Here is a 13,776-nt window from a genome sequence, read left to right as displayed (position 1 = left end):
GGTCTGTATGTTCTTTTTGGGCTTGGGCTTGCTAGAGAGGCGCCGTCGAAAGATGACGTAGAGCTTAATGTTGAAGGAGTGGCTATGTATCGCCTTTTGCGAGATCAAAGGAGGCCTCGCCTTAAGGGCAGCCTTCTGTCGTTACTATTGGGCCGACCCAAGTAGCTTCAGGTTACCTTTTTTATATATTCGTTTGTTAGAAATTTCCTAAAATATTCTAAATACATATATTAAAAAACCTTGCAATTATTTTTGACTTTAAAAACCACGAATTTGAAAATGTTAACATGGTGGAAAAATCGTTACAGTAGTTTACAAAAATGTTGATAACATTCAAATAAGTGTTCACAGCATTTAAAAGATGTCAACACGTTTCAAGAAAATGTACATGACATTCGTAAAAATGTTTATATTTTTTTAAAATGTTTGTGTAATTTTTAGAAAATGTTTTTTAGCGCTCAAAAAATATACATTACATTTTTTGAAAATGTTTACGCATATAAAAAAATGTTCAGGACATTTTAAAAGTTTGTTATGTATAGTTTAGAAAAATATTTTGTGTCATTCAAAAAAAAGATTCAATGTTGAAAACACGTTTTACACTAATTCGGAGAAATGTTCAAAAACATGTATTTGAAAATAATGATAGACATGTATATAAAATGTTTTAGATGTATACAATAAATATACAATGTGTATGTAAATATAGACACCAATAAATCATGTATTTGAAAAAATGTTAGACATGCATAAGAAATGTTCTTAATGTATCCCAAAAATGCACGATGTGTATGAAAGTATGAAAAAAAAAGTAGATGTGTTGAAAAAAAAAAGACGAAGACAAAAGGAAACTGAAAAAGAAACAAAGAAAACCCAAAAAATAAAAAAATAAACGAATAAGAAAAGGAAACCAAAGAAAATCATAGAAAACCTGAAATAAACTGTTGTTAACAGTGAAAACTGATAAGAAAGGCAGCAGAGAGGAAAAAAAACAAGCTAGAGGTGCTACGGTACTAGGCTGGCCCACTCCCTCGAGCCCAGAGGCGAGACCAAGTTATGTCTTGGTACCAGCAATATATAGGGAGGCAGCTATGTATCCCCTGTTGCGAGACCAAAGGAGTTCTCGCCTCAAGAGCTCCCTGCAGGTTAGTTCGTTTTTTTTGCTCTTTTGTTCATATTTTCAAAAAGGAAAAATACATACAAAACCAACGTCTTCCAGGTTGATTAATACATGTCCCTTGTTTCCACGCAAAAAGAAAATGCTACTAGTATGGTACCCTTTGCAAATCTTGACCATGCATTGCACCATCTTATGATACACCGATTTACCATGCTTACACTAACATAAGGAGGAACTTTAGGACAACTCTCGAAGAAATTCATAATGTAGATTGTATCCGCTATCAAGTTGGCTGCATTGATTTACATCTGGAATCAGAGGGATGTCGCAGCTGGCAAGATGTCAATTGCTGAGACCAAGGAATTCTGTGAAACTAGGATATTTGGGCTCCCAACCGATCTCAGCCCGAGTTTTGGAATTATCCATCCTCTTCCCCAATGGACCGTCTGTACCTGAAAAACTTTGTAATCGTGTTCGCAATAAACCCCCCAAGAAAAACAGCTAGACTAAACAACTAACCTGTGAAGCCCTCAAACTTGCCGTCAAATTTCTCGCTCCTGTTAACACGGTCCATGATTTCTTGCCTGCAAAGCCCCCAAACTCATCTCAACACAGTTGCAAGGCAGAGCAAAACTGAACTTAGATGAGCAGACGGCGAGCTGAGAAAGATGAAGGTTGTAGTGACCTGGACAGAGGTTGGTTGTCACAGCCCACAAAGACACGCCCGCGAAGTTTCCTCTTCATGATGGCAATTCCAAGCGAAGCAGCATCCTGCAAATAGCACAAGTAGATGATACAAAACATATCCTTGATATACCATTTCACCCACATGTAATCAACAGAACAGACGGTCTTGATAGAATTTATTTATGTCAATAGAATGATAGGCATGGATACCATTCTGAGCATTTATTTAAATTGTAAAGAGGAATGAACTTGGGCAAGGATGGCATTTGATCAAATATGGGTTGGGTTGAGATATGTTGAAACAATCTAACTGCAACAAACTCATCTAGAGACTATCCTATCATTTAATAAACAAGTAGAAGATCTTACTTCATAATGGATCATACTGATTATGAGATCTGGTCGTGCATCTACAGTTCCTTTTGACAACCAGAAAACATGAGGACCTTGATCCTTTTTGTGTGGTAAGTCAAGGAAACAAACTGCACTGGTTCTCTCCACTCTGATGTATTAAGAGTTTGGAAAAATTTATGTTTAACAATGCTTGATGTTTGGAATAAAAAGTAGCCTCATTGTGAGGATATATAAAGCCCTGCTAGCCTCAGGGCACAGCCTCCTGCCTCGAGGACGACATTTTCTGCTTTTAGAAGGACGTCAGTCCGAGGACTCCTACCAATCGGCACACAAGGAGAATCCTACAAAAGCGAAATGGAAAATCAAGGTCAAATAAAATCAAGATAGTAGGAGGTAATACGAGAGCATCACCAAAAAGTAAAAGCTTTCGACAAACTTCAGCTTACTTAACGACTAATTTATCATTTACTGCAATATTTTTCTTACAAAAAAAGAATAAAAAGATAAGAAATTTTTGATTCTTTACAATAAGCAGTTTAGATTAGATTTAAACTTATACCTCGCCACAAAATCCATTGTCATTGCAGTCATACACGGCAGTACTTGATGTAAACAGGAAAGAACCTTCCCCACTCCAGTTTGATGCAGCAACTCTGCACATTTTTTCTGAAATAAGATATTGTACATGTCCTTCATACACTATTTGGTGTTTGCTCCACAAAGATGCATGCAAGTGCATGTCATGTTTTATTGTAATAACATTATTTTATTTGCATCAATAATTCGTCTTGGGTATGTATTAATATGTACAAAAATATCATCGATCACTCCTAGTATCCTGACAATTAATGGGAAATAAGAATGCCTGGTGCGCGTGTTAGTAGTTTCCATCTCCCATTTATTATCATTACAGTATAAATCACTATTGAAGCTAGCAGTTCTCATACATAGTCTTATCACATTTATAATAAAACAATCTCAACTGGTGCATTATGTTGATATAACAAACTAGAGATGCAACTACAAAAGCATATATTTGAGTGAAAAGACATAATGGGAAAAACACCTCTGCTCAGACTCCTAGAGGCCGAGAACTATTCCCATCTTATGTTTCTCAGTTTGTGATAAATCTGATATATAAAGGTACGCATACGAGGGAAGGAAGCTTCCCATTTCTCCATTTAGTAGTAAATTATGCTAAAATAGATTGGATTCATGTATTTGTCCACAGTACCATGCGATGATGGTGTTAACAACATTATCTCTCACGTCCTACTAAATATCCAAATTTTAATACAATGTTCTTTCTATGTATGTGACTTTAATCTTTTCAGCGTCTTGATCATTTGAAGGTATATATATCACATTAAGCCTAGACTAATTTATGTTTATCAAGTTTGCAACATAAGCTTCAGTTTTCACAAATTTTTGTAGGAAAGATGGGAAACTCAGAATCAAATTTCCATATAACAAAATGGATGGAGGTACGAAAGCAACCCTCAGCCATGTTTTTACCAAAAAAAAAGCATAGTCAAATTTCTCAGTGTGTCCATCTGCAGTTCCTGCAAATAGTGCACGCCCCATCCATCTCTTTCTCTTTGAATTTAATTTGATCCTAGAGAGCAGTATAACACAATGATTATGAATCCAAACTACTACCTCCATAACAAAATATAAGACATTTTTGGTAAAGAAGGTGTACCTATTTTCTTCCATGGGTAGGATTAGATAAAGAGAAAACATCATGCATGACTTCATAAAAACAACCGAATGACATATATGGCATCTCTAAAATAACATACCATCTACACAGATTCGAAAAATACTCTAGCTCCTTCTGAACAACTATGATTAGTGACAATAATAGATACTTTTGTATTTTCAAAACATATGAATATGAAGTCCAAAAAACTATATTCATACATAACCACACGCCATATATACTTCCTATATCCAGAACATTTGCTAAGCACACAACTATTTTCTAGATGCATGTCGCCAAACATTATAAGCATGCCGATTTGAAGACTCATTTTGTTATCAGGAAATATCCCACCGTGATGTACCATCATATACAAAAAATATAAAATATACTGCAATCAAACACTTTGCTTACCTAAGATCCCCAGGGTAATCATCCGTGCGATATGGAGGAGCACAAAAAATAACGTATGGAACTTTCTGATCAACTCTGGGTCCCTTCAGGGAGGGAATTATCCCAATTTTAGTTAGTTCACTGTGATGATCTGTGGTTGCAGTCTGGCCATAAATTTTGCAATCTGGATGCTCCTGTAAGATATATTAAAGCTATGCTTGAATTCTTTACAATATTTACAAGGAAGAAAAAAAATTATAAGCATACAATTCTCACGTTTGGCAGACAGAAAAGATACATATAGTGGATATCAAATACTGGTTTTCAATGAAAATATCTTCAGGATTTACTAGTTCCAAGGCCACCGGAGAAATGATAACATGCTATGAGGAACAAATGACATTTAACTAGAAACAAGACCTGATTTGAACATGACAAATTGTTTTCTTTCATTAGCTCGGAAAATTCAAACCTCTCAACAAAATAATCATTTCATTAGCTCAACGTGGTATGAGGAAAGTTCTTGATATTTTAAAAATAACAGGCGAGCTACTTAGCGAGGAAGATACTTCTCCTACCTGTCGCCATTTCTCAGCTACGATTCGACCAAGCACACCAGGCCCGACAATCAGCAAGTCATTCTGACCAACACTCTCCGATGTGGACACCGTGACCCCTGCATCATGAGATACTCCTGCTGTCATCAAGGAGAATAATACAAGAAAAAGAAAGGATATATTAAAACAGGTGCCCTGTCAATTAGGGGCGCACGTGGAGAGTCATGTGCAATGGAACTAAATTGAAAAGGGTGCTGACGACGGCTTCCCCTTAAAGTGAATAAGCATCTACTCATAAAAATAGGACCCCAATAGCCAGCAAACGTTCCCCGGGAAGCATGGCATCTGCGAACATTTTTTATGGCAAGTTCTTCAAAAGCACATGGCAATTTCTTCAGGAACACATGGCAGCTTCTGCAAAGAAGGGATTTTGCTGTGAAAATTCCCGTGTTTGCCTGAAAGAATTGCCATGCTCCCGCAAGCGAAAAATATTAGCAAATGTCATCCTTCCCAGGGGACATTCGCTGGATAGCATGCCCTTAAAATAAGAACAGGGCCTAAATAACCATTAAAATAAGCATCTAGTCAATGTTTATCATGAGAATTGCATCGGGGAACCCCCTAAACCCGGAATCCGTTGGCGCATTGCGCTATTTCTTGCGTGCGATGTTCCAACTGATCTTCCTGGTCTGGAATCTAGAACTATAGTTCTGGCGATTTGCTGAATTCAGCACCTTTCTACCTAATCGAGCCCACGCCCCTTCCCGATTTCAACAACCCTGCCTGATCTAGCACGCCATGCGCTTCACAGTAGCATCCCAATTTTGGCTAGGTCAAGTTAAAGGTTCGAAAACTATTTGCGAGAAAAGCACGTACCGAGGGGGCCGGTGGAGGCCATCGGGAAGCGGCAGCGGGATGCGAACGCTGGGGGTGCAGCAGTCATGGTAGCCGATAGTGGTAGGTCGACGCCATGGCTTTGTAAAATTGGTTCTCGGACACCGGTGTGCTGCTATGGGACAGGTGGCCAGTTGCGTCACGCGAAAAACAACATCATTAAATTATTAATTTTCAACCATGTAAATGCGAACTAATCGTGTCTTGGTCAGGTTCCTCGTGGCGAAACCAACCCACAAAGATTTTCAATTCCTAAACTTACACACAGGTTTTCATCAACTACGAAGATGTGGCTCGGTATCTCAAAGATGCTCACAGAGTTAAGGCGTGCATGCGTTTATAGAGTTAAATGTATGTGTGTATGTGAGCATTTGTGCTTGTATTGTGTGCAAAAAACAAAATCCTACTAATCCACTTTTTATGACGATTTGGCTGAAAAAACTTCTCCCTTTGTTCACAAATACTCTCTCTGTAAACTAATATAAAAGCGTTTAGATCACTATTTTAGTGATCTAAACACTCTTATATTAGTTTATAGAGAAAGTATAAGATATTCTAATAATCTTATATAAATTAGATGTATATAAACACATAGTACGCCCCGACTCCGTGTTTGTTCCATCGGTGTCTCACATGATATTGTGCCTCTGGTACCTCCTCCTCCTCTGTACTCTTCTGTCACCCACTCGGCACCCCGGCACCGTCTAGGCCAACACATCATTCACGGTGGAGCCACAATGTAAATATAAAGGGCAAGACAACAATGAAGGAGAGCAATATTTTTGTATCTCACAAACTACAGAAGAGTACTATACCCAGATGTCACTCGCAGTCGGGGCAGGTCTAGCTGTAGCTTATAGTGTTGAACAACTCCACATTCGCACAGGTTGGCATTAGGACTTTAGGAGCACCAGCCCGACCCTCACGTCGCTCCCGTGCGAGCGACTCAAGCGGACGACTCAACCCTAGCCGCCGCCAGAATCTTGTCCCTACTCTCCGTCGCCGGAGTTCGCCACAAGGCGAAGCCGTGCGGATGATGGTGGCGGCGGGTACCTTTTGTTCGCGACTCTGGGCAGCACTCAGGCACGCTGGGAGCTGCTCGGTAGTCCAACATGTCAGCCCGCAAACTAGTGATTGGATTCGTCGATGTCGTGGGGCTCGCCGCGCAGGCGCGGAGCTATGAGAAGGCGTTGGGAGTTGCTTGCTAAAGCCGGTCCACCCGATGAGCATCTACTGTCCATGGCGTGTGGCGGTGATATCATGCCAGTGCACAAAGCTATTGTAGCACTTTCATGATAAGTAAAGTGTCAAGCCCACAGGGAGTGGAAAGTCGCTTACGTAGTTTCGTACGCACCCAAACTAGGATTTGAAAATACTCTACTCTATACATTGCTAAGAAAACGAGTAAAAAGGAGTTCTGCTAAACTACAAACGGAAAGGTAAAAACAGGAAAAAAAGAAACTAAGTTAGCAGAGACGATGCTTGAGTAGTAAAGCATTCTTGATGGTTCCAAAATCATTACTACTAGTATGCACATTTTTTCTCATATCCACTCTTCATGTGCATAAGTGGGTGGATCTGGGTACAATACATGTTCTACTCTCATGTAGACTTTATGCCACATACGTCACCAACTGTAGCTCCCACATACTGATTATAACTACGATTAATTAAGGGTTCCCCGTGGACGCAGCCTGACCAAGGGTTCTCTTTTATTCACATACCAAATGCAAAGACACAAAATTGAGGCTTTTATTATCACCTCTAATTACGTCAACATCCTAACCTCTAAAATGACAGTAATATGTTTCATGACAATAAGGCAATAATGCGAGCGAGACCTCCTCTCAACATTCGCGAAGGCTACTACCAAGAACATGATGAGAGAATTATTAATCGCATAAAGAGTTCATCCATATCCCAAAGAACTAGTACAACTACTCAAACATATAAACGAACGACACAAAATAAAGAGTCAAGTTAGAAGACGACATCGTGACAGTGAAGGGAGAACACATGATGGTGATGGAGAGGGCATCGCCGATGGTGGTGGTGATGATGATGGCATCAGCGATGGTGATGATGATGGCATCAGCGATGGTGATGGAGATGGGGGCGGCCTCGATGGTGCCTACATGGTGGAGATGGCATTGCCCCGAAGGTCGGTGTGCGCGATGGCGGAGCCTCCTCATCTTCCCTTGGACTTGTCCTTCCTTGTATGGTGGTGGAGATGGAGCAGCAATGGAGATTGACCTAGGATAATGGTGGCAATTAGGGTATGGAGAGGTATTTACAATGTCTCTCCCAAAACCTCCTCCGTTGATGATGGTTGCCTCCTTTGATCCAAAGGCTCAAGTGTCGGGAAACGTAGTAATTTCAAAATTTTCCTACGCACATGCAAGATCATGGTGATGCATAGTAACGAGAGGGAAGAGTGTGTCCAGGTACCCTCATAGACCGAAAGCGGAAGCGTTAGCACAACGTGGTTGATGTAGTCGTGCGTCTTCACGATCCGACCGATCAAGTACCGAACGCACGACACCTCCGAGTTCTACACACATTCAACTCGATGACGTCCCTCGAACTCCGACCCAGCCGAGCTTTGAGGGAGAGTTCCATCAGCACGACAGCGTGGTGACGGTGTTGATGTTCTACCGTTGCAGGGCTTCGTCTAAGCACCGCTACGATATTATCGAGATGGACTATGGTGGAGAGGGGCGCCGCACACGGCTAAAAGATCCAAGAGATCAATTGTTGTGTCTATGGGGTGCCCCTCTCCTCTGTATATAAAGGAGGGGAGGAGAGGGCCGGTCAAGGGGAGGAGGCGCGCCCAAGGGGGAGTCCTACTCCCACCGGGAGTAGGACTCCTCCTTTTCCTATTTGGAGAGGGAGAGGGAAGGAAGAGGAAGGAGGGAGGAAGGAAAGGGGGGCCCGGCCCCCCTCCCAATTCGGATTGGGCTTGGGGGGTGCCTCCTCCCTTGCTCCTTTCCCCTCCTTTACACTAAAGCCCATTAAGGCCCATATACCTCCTGGGGGGGTCCGATAACCTCCCGGTGCTCTGATATTATCCCGATCTCACTCAGAACCATTCTGGTATCCAAATATAGTTGTCCAATATATCGATCTTTACGTCTCGATCATTTCAAGACTCCTCGTCATGTCCGTGATCACATCCGGGACTCCGAACTACCTTCGGTACATCAAAAACCATAAACTCATAATATAACCATCATCGAACTTTAAGCGTGCGGACCCTACGGGTTCGAGAACTATGTAGACATGACCGAGACACGTCTCCGGTCAATAACCAATAGCGGAACCTGGATGCTCATATTAGCTCCTACATATTCTACGAAGATCTTTATCGGTCAAACCACATAACAACATACTTTGTTCCCTTTGTCATCGGTATGTTACTTGCCCGAGATTCGATCGTCGGTATCTCAATACCTAGTTCAATCTCGTTACCGGCAAGTCTCTTTATTCGTTCCGTAACACATCATCCCGCAACTAACTCATTAGTTGCAATGCTTGCAAGGCTTAAGTGATGTGTATTACCGAGTGGGCCCAGAGATACCTCTCCGACAATCAGAGTGACAAATCCTAATCTCGAAATATGTCAACCCAACAAGTACCTTCGGGGACACCTGTAGAGCACATTTATAATCACCCAGTTACGTTGTGACGTTTGGTAGCACACAAAGTGTTCCTTTGGTAAACGGGAGTTGCATAATCTCATAGTCATAGGAACATGTATAAGTCATGAAGAAAGCAATAGCAACAAACTAAACGATCAAGTGCTAAGCTAACGGAATGGGTCAAGTCAATCACATCATTCTCCTAATGATGTGATCCCGTTAATCAAATGACAACTCTTTGTCTATGGCTAGGAAACATAACCATCTTTGATCAATGAGCTAGTCTAGTAGAGGCATACTAGTGACACTCTATTTGTCTATGTATTCACACATGTATCATGTTTCCGGTTAACACAATTATAGCATGAATAATAAACATTTATCATGATATAAGTAAATAAATAATAAATTTATTATTGCCTCTAGGGCATATTTCCTTCATCAAGGTGAGCCTAATCCTCTCCTAAGCCTTTCGCTATTGGCCAAGGATCGTGTGGGAACAAATGGGGATGAAATCTGTGAAGAACACTGTTTGGAAGGGCAAATTTCAGGCCTGTCTGCACGGTCGTACTAGACGTCATTGAATGCTCTGGAATCTTTCATATTTTAGTCGCCATTTCTTCATACGTAGTTTAATTTTGACGTTCTTGGGCTCATTGGAATCACGTGAATGGCGTCGGAGCGCCAACGATATTTGGTCTTGATTTGGATCCCTTTGGAAAATCACTTTTTTAACCTCCCAAATGTCGAACTCTAGTGTCGTCAGTCCTCCACATTGAACCTGTCTTTGGTCCCTTTCATCATGCTTGGTCCTAGGTTGCTCCAAAACACCTATGGACACAAGAAAATAAATAAAACTAATAAAAAACAAATAAAATACTTGTAAGTGCATCTAGTGCCACCCCTAGTTGGTTTTGGAGTATTGATGCCAAACTTGGTTGAGGCACTAATGTGTTTGTGAGATTTACAGGAGAACACGGGTAGAAGTCCCCATTGATTCGGTTTATCCATCGAAGATGACCCCTAAAAATGTATGAAGACATTGGTGGTTCACAAAGACATTCGCGTCGAAGATAATGACGCATAAAGACATTCACTTGAAGACAATGGAGTGCGAAGACATAGTTTCTTTCGTAGTTTCATTTTCTCCTTTCCTAAGTCATAGGAACCACCGAACTATTAAGTGGGGTCCAGATGAACAAAGTTAGAAAACTGACGTGATGCTCAACCCAAATCCTATATGTCTTCGAGCAAAGAAAAATGAGAGAAAATATTATCGTAAGTTGGATGAGTCAGCTTTGCTTGTAGCCCAAGGCAAGCTGTCGAGTGTGTTTGAAATCTGACCTTGGACATGTGTCGATCGTCCATTGACCTAGGGTCATTTCGGACAAATCATGTAGGGTTTCCCCTGGCTATAAATAGCCACCCCTTCCACCATAAATTGGTGGCTGCTTAGAGTTAGTACACGACTTTTATCGTTTGAGAACAACCCACCTCTTGAGCCTTTTGAGAGAGAATCCTCGCGAGGACAAACCCAAAACACCTAGAGCCCAAAGAGTGTTTGGCATCACTAAAGTCTTTCTATTCCACGTCATCCAAATACTTATTACACTTGAAGACTGTGATCTTCCAGTCGGTTAGGCGTCGCGTTTTGACCATCCAAGAGTCATTGTGGATCACCGGTGAACGAAGTATGTGAAGGTTTGGAAGTCTACCTTGAAGGCTTACCTAAGTGATTGGGCGAGGACTAAGTGACCTTAGCTCAAGGGGAATAAGGTGAAGACGTGATCTTCTGAGTTTAATCTCAGCCTCCCTAACCAGACGTACAGTTGTCGCAGCAACTAGAACTGGTCTACCAAATCCTTGTCTTCATCGAGCAACTAGTTCTATCACTTCACCCCTTACTGTTTAGCTTCGTGAAGTCATTGCTTGCCTGCTCCGGTTGAATACACTGTGTGAATACATTCACCATGATTGAATATTTGGCTTCATACTGTCTTCCTATTCTGATCTGTCTACCTAGCAGCTACTTGTCTTTGTGCATCTTCTATATTGTACCTTGACTCTGTTGCATGGCTAGTGTAGTTTATCTTCCGCTGTATCATGTTTAGTTATTGTTTTAACTACCTGTCATCGAAGATGTTGCCTGTCTTGAAGAATTACAAAAAATCGCCTATTCACCCCTCTCTAGTCAATAACTAGCACTTCCAATACTAATTATACGAATGCTCATAGTGAAAAGTGTAAAAACGGTAATCATGCATAATGGACACATATTTTGTTCAATGGGGCATGATATATAAAGAGAACATGCAACAGGATGAGCTCTAAAAATACGTAAAATATAGAGCCATGAACCTCCCCGTGCTTGCTCGCCCTCAAGTAAGAAGATTGACTACCAAAAGCTTAGTGTTACCAACTCTAAATTTTCATTGAACCAAACCCCAAAAGTGATATCCATGCTTATTGTGAGATAATGCAAAAGTTAACCAACAAGGGAGTGATACATGCTATCCCCTTAGTTCCATTTACATGGAGGTCGATCTAGCCATGTATGAGCATGCAAGGTAACGGAAAACATGTCTCTAGTCATATAATGTAATATGATGGTAGTGCAAGGCAGCATACTCAGAATGGCTATGAAAATGCCATGATAGGTGATGACCCACAAGTATAGGGGATCAATCATAGTCCTTTCGATAAGTAAGAGTGTCGAATCCAATGAGGAGCAGAAGAAAATGACTTTTCAGCAAGGTAATTCCTACGAGCACTGAAATTGTCGGTAACAGGTAGTTTGATAGCAAGATATTTGTAACAAGTAAGTAACGGTAACAGTAAATAAAGTGCAACAAGGTAGCCCCATCCTTTTTGTAGTAAAGGACGGGCTGGAACGGTCTTAGATAGTAAGTAAAACGTTCTTGAGGACACACGGGAATTTCATCTAGTCACTTTCATCATGTTGGTTTAATTCGCGTTCGCTACTTTGATAATTTGATATGTGGGTGGAACGATGCTTGGGTGTTATTCTTACTTGAACAAGCCTCCCACTTATGATTAACCCCCTCGCAAGCATCCGCAACTACGAAATAAGTATTAAGATAATAATCTAACCATAGCATTAAACATAAGGATCCAAATCAGCCCCTTACGGAATATCACATAAACTAGGGTTTAAGCATCTGTCACTGTAGCAACTCATCATCTAATAACTACTCTGCAATGCATTTCCTTAGGCCCAAAGATAGTGAAGTGTCATGTAGTCAACGTTCACATAATACCACTAAGGGAATCACAACATACATATCATCAAAATATCGAACGAATATCAAATTCACATGATTACTCGCAACATAATTTCTCCTGTGGCCTCAAAAACAAGGGCAACTACTCATAAATAATATTCATGCTCAAGATCAGAGGGATATTAAATAGCATAATGGATCTGAACATATGATCTTCCACCAAATAAACCATATAGCATCAACTATGAGATGTAATCAACACTACTAGTCACCCACATGTACCAATTTGAGGTTTGGATACAAAGATTGAAAACAAGAGATGAACTAGGGTTTGAGATGAGATAGTTTTGTTGAAGATTTTGATGAATATTCGTCTCCCAAAGATGAGAGGGTTGTTGGTGATGATGATGGCTTTGATTTCCCCCTCTCGGAGGGAATTTCCCCCGGCGGAATCGTTCTGCCGAAGGGCAAAAGTGCTCCTTCCCAAGTTCCACCTCGAGACGGCGGCGCTCTGTTCCGAAATTCCTCTCCTTATTTTTTCTAGGTCAAAATACCTTATGTACCATAAGATGGGCACCAGAGGTGGGCCGAGGAGCCCACTACCCACCAAGGTGCGCCAGGGGGCAGGCGCGCCCTGGTGCCTTGTGGGCACTTGGGTGGCCCCCTCTGGTAGTTCTTTTCTCCAATATTTATTATATATTCCAAAATAATTCCCCGTAAAATTTCAGCTCATTTGGAGGTGTGCAGAATAGGTATCTGTGACATGGCTTTTTCAGGTCCAGAATTCCAGTTGCCGGTATTCTCACTCTTTTTGTAAACCTTGCATAATATGAGAGAAAAGGCATTAGAATTACTCCACAAAGTATTATATTGCATAAAAACACTATAAATAATAGTAAGAAAACATGATGCAAAATGGACGTATCAACTCCCCCAAGCTTAGACCTCGCTTGTCCTCAAGCGAAAGCCGATATCGAAAATCATGTTCACATGTTTAGAGAGATAGAGAGAGAGGTGTCGATAAAAACAAAATATGGACATGGTAGCATCATGCTTATTATTATTATAACAGCAACAAACTTTATCATATAGATTATCGTGAACAAGTAACAATTCATCACAACATCAAAGTAGAAAGCATAAACTTTATTGAAAACTAACAAACTATGTTTTTAGTCAACTTGGCAAC

The 13,776-nt window shown here is 40.8% G+C and overlaps 1 protein-coding gene across 2 annotated transcripts; it reads right to left on the bottom strand.

Annotated features, from left to right (window-relative positions):
- Window positions 1-1,177: 1,177 nt before the first annotated feature.
- LOC123086426 (uncharacterized) lies at window positions 1,178-5,853 on the bottom strand. Of its 2 annotated transcripts, none has more exons than XM_044508194.1 (9): window positions 5,690-5,853; window positions 4,835-4,932; window positions 4,278-4,450; window positions 2,721-2,814; window positions 2,392-2,502; window positions 2,177-2,266; window positions 1,806-1,891; window positions 1,640-1,704; window positions 1,178-1,572 (listed from the first exon to the last, which is right to left on the bottom strand). In XM_044508194.1, exons 1-9 carry the CDS (start codon window positions 5,754-5,756, stop codon window positions 1,463-1,465), a joined length of 894 nt encoding a protein of 297 aa, XP_044364129.1. In that variant the 5' UTR covers window positions 5,757-5,853; the 3' UTR covers window positions 1,178-1,462. The 2 variants fall into 2 exon arrangements, with proteins under 2 accessions (XP_044364129.1, XP_044364130.1); XM_044508195.1 differs by having other exon boundaries at window positions 1,178-1,566.
- Window positions 5,854-13,776: the final 7,923 nt, after the last annotated feature.

The sequence above is a fragment of the Triticum aestivum genome, chromosome 4A (assembly GCF_018294505.1).
Source record: "Triticum aestivum cultivar Chinese Spring chromosome 4A, IWGSC CS RefSeq v2.1, whole genome shotgun sequence".
NCBI lineage: Eukaryota > Viridiplantae > Streptophyta > Magnoliopsida > Poales > Poaceae > Triticum > Triticum aestivum.
This window is presented reverse-complemented; position numbering and strand designations above follow the sequence as displayed.